Consider the following 19,333-nt stretch of genomic DNA (forward strand, 5'->3'; position numbering starts at 1 on the left):
GGGGTGTGGGCGGCTTACAGACTGGGCCAAAGTCAGTCTGTCTGTCTAGCCGGCCCTACACTCTACCTATCTATCTGTGCCTCTCCACACAGACTAATAATCTGTCTTCAGAGAGCAGGCATGGAATATTTCAGCCGGAAAGGTAAATACTTGTCAGCCTCGTAAACGCCAGGGTACATAGGTGATTATAATGGAAAGTTTGGGCCAATTTAAGTGGAGCCCTGGTTCAACTCTGGCTATAATCTCAAGAGACGGTCTGTTGTCTGAAGGGATTAACCTGGGGCTGGACATCCGAAACGAATCCCCAATTACATCGGCCAACATTTTCAAACATGAGGCACGCAAATCTTTATTTAGGCAGCTAAACCACGTGGCCTGCTTTCTAAACGCGCTGAGCACCTTCTGACTTCTGGAAATCAGGCCAAGATGCCTAAATATGGAGTTAGGCATCTAACTTTTGGCACCCAAGTTCGAACACTTTGGTCTAAGTATATAAAATATATAGAACCCAGTCTTGCACCCATTAAAGCCAATAGCAAAAATTGATCTATCCGAGTGGTTCTCAACCTTTCCAGACTACTGTACCCCTTTCTGATTTATCTTGTATACCCCAAGTTTCACCTCACCTAAAATCTACTTGCTAACAAAAATTAGACATAAAAATACACGTGTCACAGCACACTATTACTGAAAAATGGCTGACTTTCTCATTTTTATGATATAATTATAAAATAAATCAATTGGAATATAATTATTGTACTTACATTTCAAGGTATAGTATATAAAGCACTATAAACAAGTCATTGTCTGTATGAAATTTTAGTGTGTACTGACTTTGCTAGTGCTTCTTCTGTAGCCTGTTGTAAAACTAGGCAAATATCTAGATGAGTTGATGTACTCCTGGAAGGCCTCTGTGTACCCCCAGGGTACACGTACCCCTGGTTGAGAATCACTGATCTATCCCATGGTATATGTAATAATATACGACATTCCGCAGTGTATGTATTACTGTATGGAAAGCTATATATACATGGTTTGTGAGACAGTAGTGTATAGGTTAGAATGACTGGGGACAGGTTATTCTCAGTAAAGGTCATTTGACTCTGGAATTTGCCTGCTCCCTTGGTCTGAAACAGCCTGAGTTTGCTGACCTTCATGCCATATGCTGCAAGGTCGTCTTTGTGTTCAGGCTTTTTTAGAGGAGCTGGGTTGAATTGCAAAGATTTTATTTCAGTTTGTGGCTTGGGAGATGCTTATTACCAATAACTAATATCTGTATTATATTTAATAGCAACCCCTCTGTTTTTCTGAGAGTTTGCTACTAAAGGGCTAGATTCTGGTCTCTTTTCTCTGATTTAGTAGCACCGTAACTTCATGAGAAGTCCCATTTCCTTCAATGGGACCGCTCAGGAAGTAAGGTACTCTTCAACATGCAGGGTATCAGAATCTGGCCTGAAAGTAGTCGTTTCCAGCAAACTATCACTGTCTCCATTATCATTCTCCTTGCAAATTCTGCCCCGCAAAAGGGTATTCCCCAGCTTTAGGCTTGTCTACACACAGAAATTGTCCTGGTTGTACTAAAGGTGTGATGTTCCCAAGGTGTAAACTATACTAGTGTAAACCAGGTTTAAACCAATGTCAGTGGCCACACACAAACTTGCACTGGTTTAACTAAATCAATGCAATGTTACACCTGTAGTTAAACCAGTGCAATTCTAAGTGTAGATCTTTATGAAGAGGCTAATGCATGTGCCCTGAAGTGAGTTGTGGACAAGAGAAGGGAAGGATTTTTTTCAGTGGACCCCATTGGTGGATTATACTTGGTTTGTAAGATCTTTGGGGCAGGGACTGTCTTTTTTCTTCTGTGTTTGTTCAGCACCTAGCACAATGAGACCCTGGTTCATGACTGCGGCCGCTAGTTTCTAAGCTAATACAAATAACAGTAATCACGATGATTAGGGCTCCTAGGCACTATGATAACACAGACAATAAATGCAGTAATAATAATATACATTAGACATAGTATGTTGGGCAATTTGCTGGACGGTGGTGGGTAGCGTGACAATCCTGCACTTCCTACTTCATCCAAATCACTGCCATCCAAAAACATGCAGCATACGTGCACCAAAGACATCCCAATCCAGGCATCCTGCTGCAGGAACAACACTCAAGTCTCAAAGCCCTGCAATTATCATATTAGACAAGGAGGCCGGCTGGCACACCCCAGATGTGGTCACCATCTGTGCCTTGGGGTGCAATCCTGATGCCCCTCTCACAAGAAATCAGTATTAGAACTGGAAGGTCTTCCCCGGGAGCTCAGCGCAGCTATGATGGGGTACTGCTCCCTCGACTAGCCTATGATGGGCTATACAGACCCCACACTGACCAGAAAGAGGTTAATGAGGTCTGGTGGGCTCAGTCAGTCCCACCTGTTACACCTGTGCAAGGTGTCAAGCCTTGAGGGAGCAACTGAAGGGAGAAAAGCCCTCAGTAGGTCTGTGAAGGGAGGCTTGGGTAGGGCAAGAGCCTAACCAGACTCTCCTTGGGCCTGGTGGGTCTGGTGTGGGACCTTTTGTTCCCCACAAGTAGTATGGGTCTCCTTTTTGGGGGCTCTGTAGAAAAGTCAGCCTGGGAAGAGACTGCGAGAAAGGCCAAGCTGTGGGCCACGGTAGGAGGTAGTCCAGGGATACAACACAAACACACCGTATCTGCTTCATACAGGGTCCCGGGGCTGGAACCCAGAGTACAGGGGTGGGCCTGGGTTCCTCTACCAGCTCACCTCGGGTGGCAGTTTGAAGACCCCAGAGCTAAGGACTTGAAGGCCCCCAAAGCCTAACCTTGGGTGGAAGTTCTAGTGTGATGCTGCCTGGCTGTTGATGTGGTGGACTTGGTTTACTCCGGAAGGGGTAGGATGAAAAGTGACCTGGCTGGAGGGGAGAGTCACAAGCAGAGGCAGACTACGGCAGGGCTGGAGCAGCTGTTGGCAGGGGGGTGCCAAAGGGCTGCTATGCCATGCCCAGCAATGAGGGGGTGTGCCTGCGTTGAGTAGGTTCTGCCACACAGCTACTGTAATTAGGGTGGTGGAGGGAATGAGAGGGGCACATGGTTTGGTTTTGATGAGATGCCAGGGGTGGACTCTTTTTTATTTAAAAAAAAAAAACATTGAGTGACTACGAACCAAATGGATGACAGCTCAGGGGAGTGTGTAGGAAAGTCGGAAACAGAGCAGGAGCAGTGGGACATGTATTTTTGAAGGTTTAATATGATTATATAAGTTGTTCTAAAAACCTGGTGGAAAATTCCTTTAGCTTCACACCACGGCCCACATGCTAAACCCTGACTGTGATGGGTGATCACCCGAGATCCTTGCCTACGCTACAAGTAAGACCCTGTTAAGTAGAGTCAGGTTGTGACACATTCACCTGTCACAGTGGCACCTAATATGATTAAGCCCATCTACATAGAAATATCTCTTCCAGCACAATCATATCTGCCCGTCCATACCTACCCCGATGCACAATGTTTTCATACCGGTGCACTCTGGGGAAGTCTGGGATGCTGTGCCAAACTGCCTTCCACTATTGGTGGCAGTGGTAGGGTGCTATGGGTGCTTTTCACATGGCATCGTGAACTATGGACAGTGGTGTGACACAGAGTCCTGGGAGGTTGGAGGACTAGCTAACAGTTAGGTGTGGTCCTGTTTGCAGGACAGGAACCCTGGTTGGTCATCAGAAGCACATGACATGGGCATGTGATTCTGGCTGTGTGAACTCACCACAAGCTGGAATGGCAAAGGCGGGCATCTGGTTGCACATGGGGAGGTGACATTCTGGTCAAGATGACGCCGGAGCAGTAGAGGGCACACAAGTAAACAAGCTGACCCAAGTGTGCACAATGCAATGTGGGATAGCAGTGGAAGGAGTACCAGAAGCAGAATAGTTTATTTGAAATGAGGATGCATCCACATGAACCTTACTCTGGGATAACTCTTTCTGAAAGAGAGTTAACCCATTTCCAAAGTAGATCGATTGATGCGCAATGAGATGCCAGATAATCTGCAAAAAGAGCTTTTGTGTGTGCACGCAAGGCAGTTCATCCCCAAAATATGAAAGTTAATCCAAATGAACTTTCCTGGAGAGACAAGTCCTGACTACCACTCTGCTTATGACTGGGGTTGAAATATTGTACACCCACACAACTAGGAATCCCAGATTAGTCCGTTGTGCTTTCATGTGACCCGCATGTGAGGTCAACCATGTTACAAACTGGCTACAATATCAGTAAAATATCTGTAGCACAGACAGGATCAGCGTTTCTGTTTACATTACAACGCCATTATGATGGTCCCCGAGCATGGTTAAAGCATGCTTCCGTTTTTAAAGGAAACGGGATCCATCCTAGGATGCGCCGAACACCTCCAGCAGGAGTTAAAGGTGCAGTGGAACCCACTGTTACTTGTCTTGCGCTCTTCCTGGTCTGCAGGTGTTCTAAATCCATTGCAGGTGCCAGGTAAAGGAGTTGGTCCTTTAGTTCAAGTTGTAGCGATCCGTGCTTCATCTCTGGGGGTCCCACTTTCAATCCCGGCCCAGGATCAAGATGACAGATGCTGGGCACCCCTCACAGGATATGTCCCCAGATAGCTAGCTAACAGCGCACTGTGCTGTCTTTAAAAGTATTTGATCCTTAGCTTCCTCTTTAAGAGCTTTTCTGCCCCATTTATGCATAAGCTGCTATTTCATTTTAGTGCAGGCACTCCTGAGTTCCTTTCCCAAACAGTCAGGTCTGGAGGAAGAAAAGGCAAATCCATACAGATTTGAGTCCTTTATTAATAAAAAGGCATATTACAATGACATCTACAGTACAAGTTCATATTTTAGTTTGTGGGTATGCAGAGAATACATCTTGAAAAGCACTGTCAGCAACAACGTACCTCGTTGCCCCCTCTTTTGCTGTAAATAATATTGTCCTGTAATAAATTGAACATTCGGATAGAACAGTATCAAACCTTTGGTTTCTGTCCCATTGTAATGGTTTCCCATAGCAGGCCATATAGGCAGCTCACAGAACTGTGCAATTCGTCCTCTGTGCAGGACCTCACTTGGGTGAATAAGGATTCTGCAGGGGAGTACGTGTTGCGTGATCCACCCTACCAACCCGCGCTACCGTGAAGCCTAAGAGCAAATTTGGGGATTAATTCTGAAAGATGCTGAGTAACTCCTAGGAGGTGCAGAGCACCCTCAACTTCCATTGGTTTGGAACTCAGTAGCGCCTCAAAGGACAGACCAGGCAGTTAGAGAGGGCTTCTTTTTTTCAAACCTGTAGAATTTCTGGGGTGTCCCTGTCCTAATGCTGCTTTGGTTTTGTTATCATTGTAAATATAATAAAGGGAAAGTGCATCTTTTAAAAAAATATTGTATCAGTAATATTTAATGCAGAAAAGACGAGGAGGAGCCTTTACCTGCACCCCTTAGTGCTGCGAATGTTCAATGAGCATTTTGACCTAGATTTCACTTTTCTTCTAGGCATGCATGTGCAATTTGAGCGTCCCAAATGTCTCTCAGGAGTGGATTAAGGTAGGATTTACTAGATCAAGTGATATTTATCTTCCAAAGCTCCTGGGAAACTTTGTCGAGTTACCTCTACCCCTGCTTCTGGGTTTGGTTTCCCAGCAGCATTCCCCTTTCCACTGGGAATGCAGTTTTGGGGGGGGGGGGGGGGTCCTAGTTTAGTTTTTTTTTTGGATTGGTGTAAGGGTACTCGCCTCTGCTTTGGTAGAATGTCTCCAGACAGCGTAGCAGAGCCCTGGGACTCTTTATGCTGACATGCAGTTAGTGCCTTGCCAGTGTCAGCCAAAAGGGCAGCTCATGCAGAGAGGGAACAAAAGAACAAACTTGGCAATTGGGAGCAAAGGTTGAAGAGGGCAGGTTCTCACTAGTGTGGCAAAGCGGCACTTTTATCTTCATGCTTTCATACAGTACATGAGGCCTACGGGATTTTTAATGGACCTTTAGAAATACAGGTACTTTTTGATGCAAGTAAGTAGCAAAAAGCATGTCTGGGATTTCTCTCAGTTACCCAGTCTGGGTCCCACCCATGAAGGCGAAATCACAACATGCCAATATTATCCAGATGTTATCCAGAGTGAGTGAAGCAACCTGTGAATCTAAGGCCATCCCTCCCTCTCCTCCTCCCCGTGGGACTTGGCAGTCAGGCTTCATGGCAGTGCAAGCAGAGACAGTGACAAGAACAGACATGCACTAAAGAGACGGCATCGTTCTTACAATGAGATGTGCTGGAGCAGCCTGCACTGGATCAAGCACGAAGCACGAGCTAGGGTTGTCAATAACAGGACTCCGAGTCAGGAGAGTCCTCCTGGTTTCTAATTTGATTAAATGACTGAATCTCTGAACTACCTTGGGCAAAGCACTCAGTGTCCTTGTGCCTCCAGTCTGCCGACCAGGACCCAGCAGCAAAATAGCTGCTGAATCACATTTCAGTTTGCCCAAGTAACTATCTTTTGCTCCCCAAAAACCTCACAGTTACCTGTAGGCCACACACATCTGCTGCGCTGTCATCTGGCTTTGTTTTTAACGTGGCAGTTTACAATAAGCCATTGACCTTGTCTCCGGCAAAACTCCCGCTGAAGTCTATGGGAGTTCTGATACTCATGGGTGCTGTTTGCTAGTGGTTTACAGAAGAAGGGACCTTAAGGATACCTAGTTGCTCACACTTGACTACCCTCCATGCCAGCTACACTGTCATATGGGAATTTAGGCTAGTGGAAGGCAGGCAGTGTTTACTTTCACCCTGCCACTGGGTTTCTAACCAGGCGAAGGGCAGTGACTCTGGGCCCATCCTCAGAAGAAGTGACTCGGTAAAAGGGCACTTTAATACCAGTCTCCTGTGTGCTGGAGTCAGATCTGCTCACTGTTAACAAGTTTTTGCTCTTCTTAGCCCTGTAGTGCCAATTCGGCTGTGGGCGAGTCATCTGGGTTCTATTCTGCCTCACGCATGTTCAGCAGAATTGTTGGCTAAGTTGCAATCTTTGCTGCAGCTGTCGTGAGAGGCAGAAAGAGCACGGCTTGATTTTTTCAGGTCCTAGACTCTGTGTGCATGTGGTGGTGTGAACCTTGTAAAGTGAGCAGATTGCGGGGTGTGTGTGTGTGTGTGTGTGAAACCCTGAATCCATTGGAGTCAATGGCCAAACCTAATGGAGTCAGGATTTCACCATTGATATATGTCACCGAGGGAGTGGGCAACCTCACAAGGTCATTTTCAGAGTCACTATTCTGAATAACATAGACATAGACTTACAATCACACTTTTAATCTTGGATGGGAGAGGGGAATGTTATAAACCAGTGGCCCTTATGTTAGACCTACCAAATGCATTGGGCTTATGCAAAGTCTAGCAGCATCTCTTGACCAATTCAGAGAATATGGCTTTTTAAATATTTATGCCAGTGGGGAAAATTTCCCTACCAACTTGCCTTGGCAAAAAAATAGGAGACGTTTTCAGTAAATCAGTGACTGAAACCATTTGCATTTTGGTTCAGTCAGTATGGCCAGATTCCAGACACGTTTTGGAACATGGGAACAATATAAGCAAGCAATGTAACGATATCCTCTCTCTCCCCATCCCAGCTGCTAGGTTACAGTTCAGTGGGTGTAATCCTAGGCGATGAAATTTCTCATTGGCAGAGAGCATTATGAATTAAAAATTCAAAAACAAAACAAAACCCCTTAGGCCATTGTACAGTTCCAGAACAAAAAATACAGTTTAAAATGGAAAGGAAAGTCACATGACTGTTAGGCTGTATATAGAAAGTTCCCAGCACATGTATATACAAGACATCCATTTAACAACAGAGTGTTATTGCTATGCGTCCATTTCCAATCTAGTTGTGAAGCTTTACAAGTCAACATTAAACATATTATACAAAGCATGTAGATTTCAATTCTTACACTCCCTGATATGTGCCCCTACATATAGAGATATACAGTATAGATATAATTTCTATTTATCCTTTCTGACTCACAGGGAGTCTGTGAAAGTGCTGGATAAATGCACTGTACAAATCTCCTTTTTTAATATATATCTTACATTCTGATAGTTAATTTACACTCAGACACTAGAGAGTCTACAAACACGCTCATCCATCAACAGTAGTTAGAAAACATACGTGTTTCATTGGGTGTGTGTTATTCCTTTGGACTCTCTGTGTCTGACATTACGCTTCAGATTAAAAAGTGGGACCGCTGACTTTCATTTTTGATCATTTATATAAATACAAAGATTAAAAAACCATAGATTCTTTTCAACGTATCTGCTTCGATCTTAGTGTTTTCTCTTCAAAACTAAATATATATTTATATATAGCCTCCCCACAAAAACACAGCTATGAATAAAAAGGCCAATAACAAAGTTTAGGGGCTTATCCTGCAAGCTCGTAGGCAAGAATTCCCACATAAGGGGCTGCAGGGTCTGGCCCTTACAACTAACTTCAAACGACATTATTAATAAAGGGCAAATCCTGATGTCCTTACTCAGGGCTAGATTGCAATATCCTTAATCATGGCAAGTGGGATCTTGCCCACCTGAGTGGGCATTACAATCTAGCCCTCGGTTTTTAATGAAAGAAACCCTTCAGTGAAACCCTTAGTGATGTCAGCAGGAGCTTTGCCAGAGGCATGAGTGAATGAACATTGAGTAGGGGCTTCAGGATTTAGCTCATAGGAATAGAAAGTGCTCCATTTAGCTCCTCTGTCTTGTCTATGGCTCATCAAAAACACGGTCCTTGCTCCTCCTCCTCAGTTGCACTGGTGCAAATCAGAAGTAATGCCATCGACATCAATGGGGTTACAATGGTCTAAGCAAGGTCAGGATCAGGCCCAATATTGCATGCATTTTGTATGTTTGTTCTTTTGGCTAATGGCATTTATACCGAGGGTGACCAGATGTCCTGATTTTATAGGGCCAGTCCCAATATTTGGGGCTTTTTCTTATATAGGCCCTTACTACCCCCCACCCCGTCCCAATTTTTCACACTTGCTATCTGGTCACCCTATTTATACCCTCCCCCCTGCCACCTCCGTGTAATCTCTGATCAGGATTTTGCAAGGTTGCAGTGATACCTGCTGGCGAGGCATACGGCCACTTGGCTTCAGAGTACGAGTAGCTTGCATGCAGAGCTAAAGGGAAGATGTGGGCAGGAAGCAGGGCAGGGGAAGAATAGTTGAAGAGAGCTGGAAATAAAATAAACTCCTTGAACGAGCCCATAATTATCAGTAAAGCAGGAAGGCTCCTACAGCTTGGATGGAGTTGTTCCATTTACATACCAGCCACTGAGAAATAGATGATTGGTAGGAAATTATTTACAAAAGAGAACTATTGGACTCCTCTCTCTTTTTTATACTGAAGTCCGCTACAATCTCTGCATCAATGATTTGATAAACATTTAGCTGAGTCTGCTCTTTAGGATTGTCCAGAAATGAAAAGAGAAGCCATGCAAATCACAACTAAAATAAAACCCAACTGAAACAGTGCACAGTGAATTTATTAGCTCCTCTGGTATTAACCTCCCCCTCCCCACACACACAAAGAAAGAATGTTCTCAGCAGAACCTCTGTGAACCTGAGAGAAATAACCATTTACAAAGGTGAGGTTCAAATCTTAATCAAGTCGAAGGGATACTGCGTTTCCACAGCTATAACTTGCACAGTGCAATGCAAATTGCTTATTGCTTTCACCGCTCTCCCGCAGATTGTGTCATCAGAGCAGGATAGTGAACAATCTGTGCTCACTGTGCGGTAGAAATCGTATTACATTGCTTTGCCAGCAGAGGGCCTTCTCTTTTTAGTCATCCTTAAGAGAAACAGACAACAGAGCATCTCATCATAGCGTTATAGGAAAACTGGACCCATAAAGTAGGTGTCCCTTTAAGTGTGCATATTTTTCTCTTGTTAATAACCTGGATGTCTAGTATAAATGCTCCTGATTTTTCCACAGACCTCTTTGCCTGGGCTTCTGAGGCAGTTTTAGCCACGAGTTGATGAGAAGCTTAACAAACAAGAGAATTGTGTCCAGCAAAATGAGCATTATAGTAGCCCCAGTCTCCCAAGCAAGCGTGCACTGATGACACACCATTGTTGGGGCCAGATCCTCAGCTGGTGTAAAGGGGTGTAGCTCCACTGGACTTCACTGAAGCTGCCTCCCAGAAGTCCTAACTGAAGCAGCTTGTGTGATTTTTTTTTTCTTTCAACACGAACTAATTCATTTGGTACAATTCCAGTGGCGTAACTGAGCTGGACTCTCCTCTCAGTAATGCGGGGATCACTTAGAGTGGGATCCATGGAAACACTTAGGTGCCTAAATCCTGGGGTTGGCTCCACAAAACTCCCACTGAATCTGGTAGGCACCTGAACTTACTTGATGCCTAATTTTTGCAGGGCAGGGTAAAAGTCCCCGACTCCCTAGGTGCCTAGGTTTTTGCTTCTGCATTGCTGCCTCTCTCTAGGCAGCCGGGTGCCTGTCTCCCACCTAAGCCCCAGGGCAATCTGGAACCAGGGCAAGATAGGTGTTTCCCCACCAAAGTCACCTGTAGGGCCTGAGCCTGGAGGCTAACCACTGGGCCCTACTGGGCTGCAGAGTCATTCCCTCTCTCTGGCCCACTGACTGGTTTAGTATTTATCTACTGTGGAACAGTCATTGGGTCAGACAGAGGGCGAATTATATCCCAGTGGTTGCAGCACCCACCTGGGAAGCAGGAAACCCCGAGTCCTGTCCCCCTGCTCCAACCCTCTTTGATTATGGATCCACAGTGGAACAGCTTCCACAGAAGGGAGCCTGACGTCAGAAGTCCTCTGAGAAATGGGATCCTTTCTCCCCTCCTCCTCACCCAGCAGAGGTGGGCATTGAATTTAGGACACACCCATCCTCAGCACTTCCCACTGGCTAGCTTAGGCAGCTCCCCGCCTAGCAGGCTGGCTTTTGTGGATCTCATCCTTAGGCGCCTTTCTCCCCATTCACTGTACAGGGAGCCGAGATGACAAAGTCGAGCAGGGTGTTTTTCCTGGATTTTATAGGTGCTTAAAAATTAGGAGCTACAATGCCCGAGTTCCTCTGTGGATCCCACCCTTCCCTCCTACATTTCAGGGTGAGTGTTAGCATGCCCATTGCAACATACAGTTACAGATCTCCTCTCACTAGCTGCTTGGCTAGCGCAATAAATAAGATGAGATAATCACCCTGGATTATTTCTTCCTTCCTCACACCCCTAGTTAAGCCTCATTTTATTCCTTTGCCAGGTGTAAACTCGCAGCACGGGTTGTCACTAATTCAACAGCTCACTGACACCTCCAGGGACCAAGCAGGAGCAGAGCAGTGATTAGAAAATATAGGGGAAGGCGATCTTGAAGAGGAGGCAAGATTCAAACAGGATGCCCTGTTCATGCCAGAAAGTCCGGCTGTCAGGAGAAATAAATGGCCCCAGTAGCTTTGCTGGCAGAAGAAGCAGCTATGCCCAGTGTAATGATTACAGCGGACACATGCTGCACAACGCCAGCTTTGAACAGCACTGGACTGGAATCTAAAATGACAGTCCATTACTTCAGTGTAGTGAGTCAATAGAAGGAGTCTAATGAGCTGTTTCTCAAAAACAGAAGGCAGCTTGCAATCTAGTAAAGGGCCCTGAAATGCCTGGATAACTGTACTACTCCTGCCCGTTGGCAGCTCATGCAGTCAGAGGTGTGCCTGCAGCATGTGCTGGCAGAGCCCCGCTCCCTTTTGTCTAGCTAGCCTGGCTACAACGAGCAGGGAAGACGTAGCGGTATGGGCTCCAGCATAGGCTATCAATGAAAGTACACACCCAGTGTCCCTGGCGTGCTTGTACAGTCTGCACTGAAGCCCGTGCCACGGCATCTACACTGCTATTTGTAGCTGCGCTAGCTAGATTGAAGCTAGTGTTGCTATTCCAGCTCATGCTGCAGTCACATCTCTGATTGCAGTGTAGACATAGCCTAAGAGGGGCAGCTCTGTATCTTTTTCCTACATCCTTCTGTTTTTTGCTTTGGAAGTGGTCAGACATTTAGGGACAGATTTTCAAAGTGCAGATAGGGACCTTGTGTGACATTCAAAAGCAGGCATCTGTCATGGAAATCAAGGGGATTTAGGCGCTTAACAGGCTTAGGCACTTTTGAAAATCACACTTGGGACCTATTTACATCTTTGGGCGCTAAATACCTTAGTGAATCTGGCCCTTAGGGCTTAATTGATAAACCAGTCCTGCGCTATACAGAGGTCTTCACAGATGAAGCCATGGCATTTCATACTGAATTCAAAACTGTGTTTAAAGAACACAGGTCAAGAACACATATCCCATAGAGGGCAAGGAAAGATTTAAAGGAACAGATAATCTTCTCTTTCAAAGAAAAAGTACAAAAATGCAATTTTCTGCCTCAGTAGAATAAATCTTCTATTCTTAATTTTATTTTTATAATTCAAAAAGTTGGGCTAGTAATTGTTACTTAGAATCTGATAAAAGTATTTTAATATAATGTATAAATATTGCACTTCAAAAATAGATACCTTTGTATATGCATGAGCACTACATGAGCGACCTCAAATTATTGGGAATTAGGGCTGGTCAATTAGGACCAGATTTTCTAAGAGCTGGCTTTGGAAAAATGGAGTCTGCATTATTTTCCTATAGGCACCTATATTCACATGCAAATTGAGTAGCTAGCTGGATATGTGGGATGAAATCCTGGCCCTAATGAGGTCAATGGACAAATTTCCATTGATTTTAATAGGTCTGGCATTTTAGCCCTGGTTACCAGATATTCACACATGCATACACAAACAGCCATGCCTGCAAAAAAAAAAAAAAAAAAAAAGTGCCCAGTTTTAGTGGGTTGTGTTTGCAAATGTGTCCCTAAATATCTAAACAGCAAGTGACTGGTTTGCTGTTTGTAATATTTAACCCAGACATGTATTTGTGCACTGGTAAGACACAGTCAGAGCCACTAACTTAGCCACACTTCCAGCAGCCAATAGAAAGGAGAGTGTAGAAAAAAAAAAAGCTAATTGGTTAGAACAGGTAGTCAAAAACCACATGGGTCAAAATTTTGCTCTCAGTTACTGCAGAGTAACAGAAGATCCTGCAAGGTGCCGAGCATCCACTGAAGTCCTAAAATCAGAACTCGGTTCTCTGTCTAATCTTCACAATAATTTTTCTTTCCTCTAATTGTTAAGCTGTTGCAGGATGCTAAAGGCTCATCATAGATTTTGGAGCTTTATATTGGAGGCTAAAGCCTTCAGCTTATTCATGCCTTTTGTTCTGAAGTTAGGTAGTGTTGAATGGGTGAAGTGACACACCTGAGGACTGAGGGAGCTGTTGAAAAGTACCAGAGATTCAGTGGGGTCCAAGGATAATACCATAAGGGGTCAGTGAGCGAACAAGAAGGCTCCAGCTCCTGAAGAGTCTTGGGAATCAAGAAGTGACCATAGAAGGTCCACAGGGCAGAATAGGAGCCTCTGTGGGTCTGGGGTTGTTGAAGCAGTAGGGTCAGAGGGACCATGGAAGATGACAATAATTTCTGGAAGGTCCAAGAGAAAAATCAGATGATCTCACCTCTTCAACAAAGGGCCAGTTTTAGACCCTTTGATCAGGACTGGATTGACACCTTATGTACCCCTAGGCACAGCACCTTCAGTGCCCCCCTCCCTCCGCCCCTACAGCTGACCTTCGTGTTGCACACAGTTTTAGAAAGCTAAAGTGTCCCTAGATCGCTGGCACGCCTAGGCACATGCCTACTGTGCCTAATTGGGAATCTGGCCCTGTCTTTGGTTCTGGTTATCTCTTGTTGCTTCTTTTTCCTTCTATACATTTTCATAGCCTAACAAAATCAACCAACCAAAAGATACTTCTGAATTTCTTTTTGAAAATATAGCTTGTAAATAAATAGAAGGATTATAGTACAATAGCGACAGATGCTCTAAGACATGTGTTATTGGACAACTTCTCAGGTAGGACCCCACTCACAGCTTTGTGCCTCCCAGTGGGCACAAATAGCTTAGCAATGCAACACCCATCTTAGTGTGCTTCAACAATCATAACCATCATGTGCATAAGAACTCTTCAAGGGTGTGACCCAAAGCCCACTGAATCAATGGAAATGCTCCTATTGACGCTAATGGGCTTAGTGGGGGAGGAGGGGATAATGATGTCGTTAGGGCACTAGGCTGGGACTCAGAAGCCCTGGGTTCCATTTCTGACTCAGCTTCCAACTTCCTGGGTGAACTGGGATAAGTCACTTCATCTACCCTGTGCCTGGGATCTCCATCTGTTAAATGGGGACCAGAATAGCACTTCCATACCTCCCTGGGGTGTTGTGACTGGAAGGTACTCAGATACCACAGTATTGAGGACCATGCAAGTAGCTATCTAGAAAGATGGGGCTCAAGCCCCAAAGAAGACAGATTTGTGTTTTCCTTATCACTTCCCTTCAGTATTACAGAAGAAACGAGTGGTTGGCTCTGCCACAAAATGTTTGCAATGTATGAGATCTCATCCTCAAGTAGCTCACTGCTAATTTGGTTACTTAGTCTTCTGAGCAGGACTTCAGTGGGGCACTATTGCATGCTTAGTAACTTAACTTAAAAACAAAATCCTGGTGTCTAAGCAGAGTAGTAACAGACAATGATTACTAGAGAACTCTGCCTGGAATGTGGAGTAACTAAGACACATTTAGAAAACCTGCTGTAATAACATGCAAAACAAAAGTATTGGCCAAGGTTATTAAAAATGACTATTGACTTTGAGTGCCCACCTAGAGATAACTTAAATGGGCCTGGTTTTCAGATCAGCTTCTGAAAAATCAAACCCCGTTGAGATATCTCATGCTGGGCACCCCAAAAATAGAGGTGCCCAAAATCAATGGTCACGTTTCAAAATCTTGTCCATTCAGTTTTGCATAATTATTAAAAAGGAGGAATTTGGGTGAAAATATGAATTTCAGCATTGTTGAGTGACTATTTCAGACTTGACTGGCTTGGCCATACTGTTTCTGCAGATGATTTAAAAATCCTTCTTAGACTAAATTGACCGATTGTCATTCAACTGCCGACATTCTCCAGAACCTGGAATACCTTATATTAGACATTTTGGGCCAAATTCATCCTGTCCCAACTCCAGTGATGTCATAAAGTTAGAACCAAAGATGAGTTTGGCACATCCTGCCACATTCACCATCAGTGAACGGCTTTATGTGCAATTCTGCCATTCCCCCCACCCCCGCCACCCTCCACCACTACCTAGTGCCAATGAAAATAAGAACAGTTTTACCTAGAAGGAACAATGATAACAATAACGGTAAGAGATTTTAGTCTCAGAAATCTTAATTTTTACGAAAGGGAAGCTCTAGACAATTGTTAATAACCATTCCCTCCATGCTCGAACCTTCTCTCCACGTTCCACATCTGTGCCCATCTTCTCTTGGAGTCAACTCCAGGACAACATTTAAAATGCCCTCAGCACTGCTTGCCCTCCCGCTCACCTGCCCCACCATCCCTTGGGATAAGACAGCCATTCCATGGTCATCCTAAATGGAGATATTAGACGAGGCAGATTGTTTCTAGCTCCTTTAGGGAATCCAAACTGAACAGTATTTTACTTCTTGATGGAATGGTGGGGAAGAAATCTTTGTAGGCCGCAGTCTCTTTTTTGGTATAGCCAAACTCATTTTCTGCATTTAGCAGCCACACTGTTCCACTTTCTTTGTTTTTACTCCAAGCCCTTTGAATTCCTGGGGCTGGATCCATGCTGTTTGCCTTTCTCACCCTTCGAGGGCTTGGGTTTGGCTGAAGGCCTGGTGCTAGTACCTTCTGCTTGCTCCTGGGAATGAAGACAGGAGGGTCTCGGCAGACTTGAGCCCCCAGCAGCACTGTCAGTCGGATCAGCCCCTGCTCTGCTAAGGGCCTGGGCTTTGGGGTCAAATTTCTGCCGATGGGGAGCATGGTGCCTTTTAGTGTATAAAAAAAGTGCTGGGTCGGGCATGGGGTCTGCCTCTTCGAAGCTGCTCATCCTCTCCCTCTGGAAGGAGTCCTTGATGACTCCCTTGCTACAGGAGCAGTCGGTCACCAGCCTCCGAACATGAGACTTGTGGATTCGTTTTTTGGGCCTCGTCTCACTGGAAGGCTGCATAGGGAATGGTTTGTCTGGAGGCCTGTCGGAGGAGGGCTTGCCACCTTGCCGGGAGCTATGCAGTTTCTGTTTGGTGGCATGCAGCTGGAAGGAGAGATAAGCAGCAGCCTCCGTCTGCTTCTGCAGCTCCGTGTTAAGGATAGTCACCCGGTGGCTTCGTCTCTTCAGCTCCTCAAGGAATTTCCTCTCCTTGTTCCTGAGGTTGCATCTCAGTGCGGACACCAGGGTCTCCTTATGTCTGAGCTCCTTCCTCAGCTCCAGATTATCCTTCTCCTTCTCATGCAGCTGGGCTTCCATGAGCTTGCACTTCTCCTCCAGTTCCCGATCAATGTCATCTAAGGAGAACAGGACAATAATCAGTGTTCAAAATGACATCATCAGTTTGCAGTGAAATGAATTTGAAGGGTGGGGAAGGATTGGACAGGATAGCTCAGGAGATATATGGAGCCCTTCAACTCCTCCTGTAGGCTGCATGCAAACTGAGGGACATAAACAAAAATTATGCAGGAAGCTGAAATGCTGTCCCATTCCCCTAGTGCAAATGACTCTTTTAAAACCTCAGTTTCATGATTCTTTGTTCCATATGTGAATAATTTTCAGCGATAAAAGTAAGGGGATGCTGAACTTGTGTGGAACATAGATAACTCTGGCACTAAAGTAATAACATGTCCCTTGAAACAAGCACTATGTCCCTGACCCCTAATTTAAATGTAATCTTGAGCCAAACACAGCATCCGTTTTCCACCACTACTGTTCTCACTTAAATGTATCATATACACAACTGAAGCCAGAACCTTTGGTCTGCTGATGGTATCTTATGAAGCAAGCCTGCTTGATATGCTGAATACAGTGATATTTTACGAACGGGAGACATTATTCTTTGGCTGTACAAGTTTAATCCTGCGCTTGTGTGTTCTCAGCGCTGACCTCGGAGCAGAGCCCTGCAATGGAGTTTATGGGTCAGGAGAAAAAGAGAAAAAAAAAATACTGAAAGACCATCAGCTAAACTTATTCGAAGGTGTCATTGACCTTTTTCCAGATACTACACAACCTGATTAGAGGGAATGGAGGATGTTAATCCAGGATTAGAGAGGAGCTAGGAGCATGGTTGACTGATAACCTAAGGAGGGAAAAAAATACAAGTAAAAAACGCTCGGCTGTACAGAAATTATGTGCATTTTTTTGCTTTGCTGAAGGGACTGGACCTTTGTACCCAGAGAGATCTGGAGAAACAGCTCTCCATGTCACTATACACCTTCATGCTTCAAAGTTCAAGCCAACTACTAGCTGCTGTTAGGAAGGCTCTTTCTCTCTGGGCAGGTTATTCCATCATTGTCCATTACTGAGATTCCTGCACCTTCCTTTGAAGCATCTGGTTCTGGGCACCATCAGAAACGAGGCACCCTGACTAGCTGGACCATTGGTCTGATCCTCTATGGAAATTCCTATGGTTCTATTAACTGTTCGCTGACATGTTGTTTGGTAGTTGTTGTTCTGGGGCTTTTTTTTTTTTTTTTTTGCATTCATGGTTATTTCCCATTATCTCTGAAGGAACTGAAGATTCCCCTCTATCCTCTTATTACTGGGGCTGGGATTTTCAAGAGAGTCTAAGAGATCTCGAAACCTAACGCTAAATAGGATTTTGGTGCCTAACTCCCATAGGTTCCCCTGAAAATCCCAGCCTGGGTGAACAGGGCTGCTTTCGACACACAGGCAGACCCTCATGGAACAGTCTTATTTTTGTTCTGTTTTGTCTTAAGCATCAGCCTTGCAACATATCAGGCTGGCTCTCCGTTCTCCTACCCTCATTTTAGGCCAGTGAGTCCAGTGAAACTGATGATGTTGCTTGGCTGTGTACGTGGCGCTTCTGACACCAAAGAAGAGGAAGTCAGATTGTCACCGATCAAGATTCATAAAAAGGGCAGGATATTAAAGAAGAGAGGGAGAGAGATCTTTGTAATAAAAAAATCTAAGAACCAACACACAGCAGTTACTAAAAAATGTTAATGGTGTCTGCCAGTTGTCAGGCCGGAGACATGTTCACAATCTCTAGCAGAGGTAATAACATAATGTTCCTTTGTCTCAACTCGCCCTCGGTTACAGTAATGATGGAGGGCGGGGGGAAGAGCGATGGAGTATAAACACAGATCATGAGCCAGTTTCTGCTCCTGAGGGTTGGACGGGTGGCAGAAATTAACCCACCCTTTGCAAACTCAGAGCCCTGATATTTTAAGGTTCTCCCAGTACCCTTCTGAGCAGTGAACATTTGCCATGGAAGCTGTTGGCAATGTTGAATAATATCGTTAGTAATTCGGTACCAGCACAAGAATTCTTTTTCTTGGCAGTTCTAGTCGCAACGTGAAAGGCCCTGGATCATTTTTCAAAGCACAAGCAGGAGGGGTGATAGTCTGCTCCAGGGCTGATCTGAGTGGACACTGTAGGGAGAATTCTCCGCATGTTTGACGTTGGCTCTGCCGGTTTTTCACTGGCACTTTGCACTTGTGACAAGTTCCAGGGAAACACCAGGCAGAATCCAGGTCTCTCCTTTCTCACCTCTACCCTCAAACAGGACTCCAGCAAGGCCCCAGATTACTGTAGAATCCAGACGTCCTCAAAGCAGATGCTGCTCTGAGGTTCACACCCAAAATGTGACTCCTAAACCCATTTCACATCCACTCCGACTGCCGGCCTTCCAGTGAATTTGCCACACCTATGTCAGCTCCTTTATTGATTCAAGCCAAACAGATTTACCAATAGGGTGCGGCTTGTTCTCTCGAGCATGCAGAGAAAAGAATATGCAGCCTCAAACCTACCATCCTCCTGAATGACGAGGCAATAGCCAGGAATACCATTTCCAAAACCGGAGTGGGGCAAGGGAAAAAAGGTGGTTTAAGGCAGGATTATGATATAAGGCAGGACCTGCATAAACTTACTTTTGCAGCTTACTACATTTGAGGATATAGAAGGAATCAATTCCCATTCCCTGCTTCCCGGTATAAATGATCCAGCTCCATAAATGGGCTATTTGCTGGAAAGGCATTGGACTAGGCTTTCAGAGACCTTGGCTCTTCTGTATGACCTTGGACCCCGGTTCACCTTTTGTCTGGCTTGTCTCTTTAGATTGTAAGAAGT

The 19,333-nt window shown here is 45.0% G+C and overlaps 1 protein-coding gene across 1 annotated transcript in view; it reads right to left on the reverse strand.

The window, feature by feature from the left end:
• Positions 1-4,814: 4,814 nt before the first annotated feature.
• CCDC92B (coiled-coil domain containing 92B) overlaps positions 4,815-19,333 on the reverse strand; it is a 57,106-nt gene continuing 42,587 nt past the window's right edge. The window contains exon 4 of the mRNA XM_037880599.2: positions 4,815-16,536. Coding sequence (XP_037736527.1) covers positions 15,782-16,536 — 755 coding nt within the window. The 3' untranslated portion in view covers positions 4,815-15,781. The remainder of the gene's footprint in view (positions 16,537-19,333) is intronic.

This window comes from Chelonia mydas, chromosome 17 (assembly GCF_015237465.2).
Source record: "Chelonia mydas isolate rCheMyd1 chromosome 17, rCheMyd1.pri.v2, whole genome shotgun sequence".
In the NCBI taxonomy this organism is placed as follows: Eukaryota; Metazoa; Chordata; order Testudines; family Cheloniidae; genus Chelonia; species Chelonia mydas.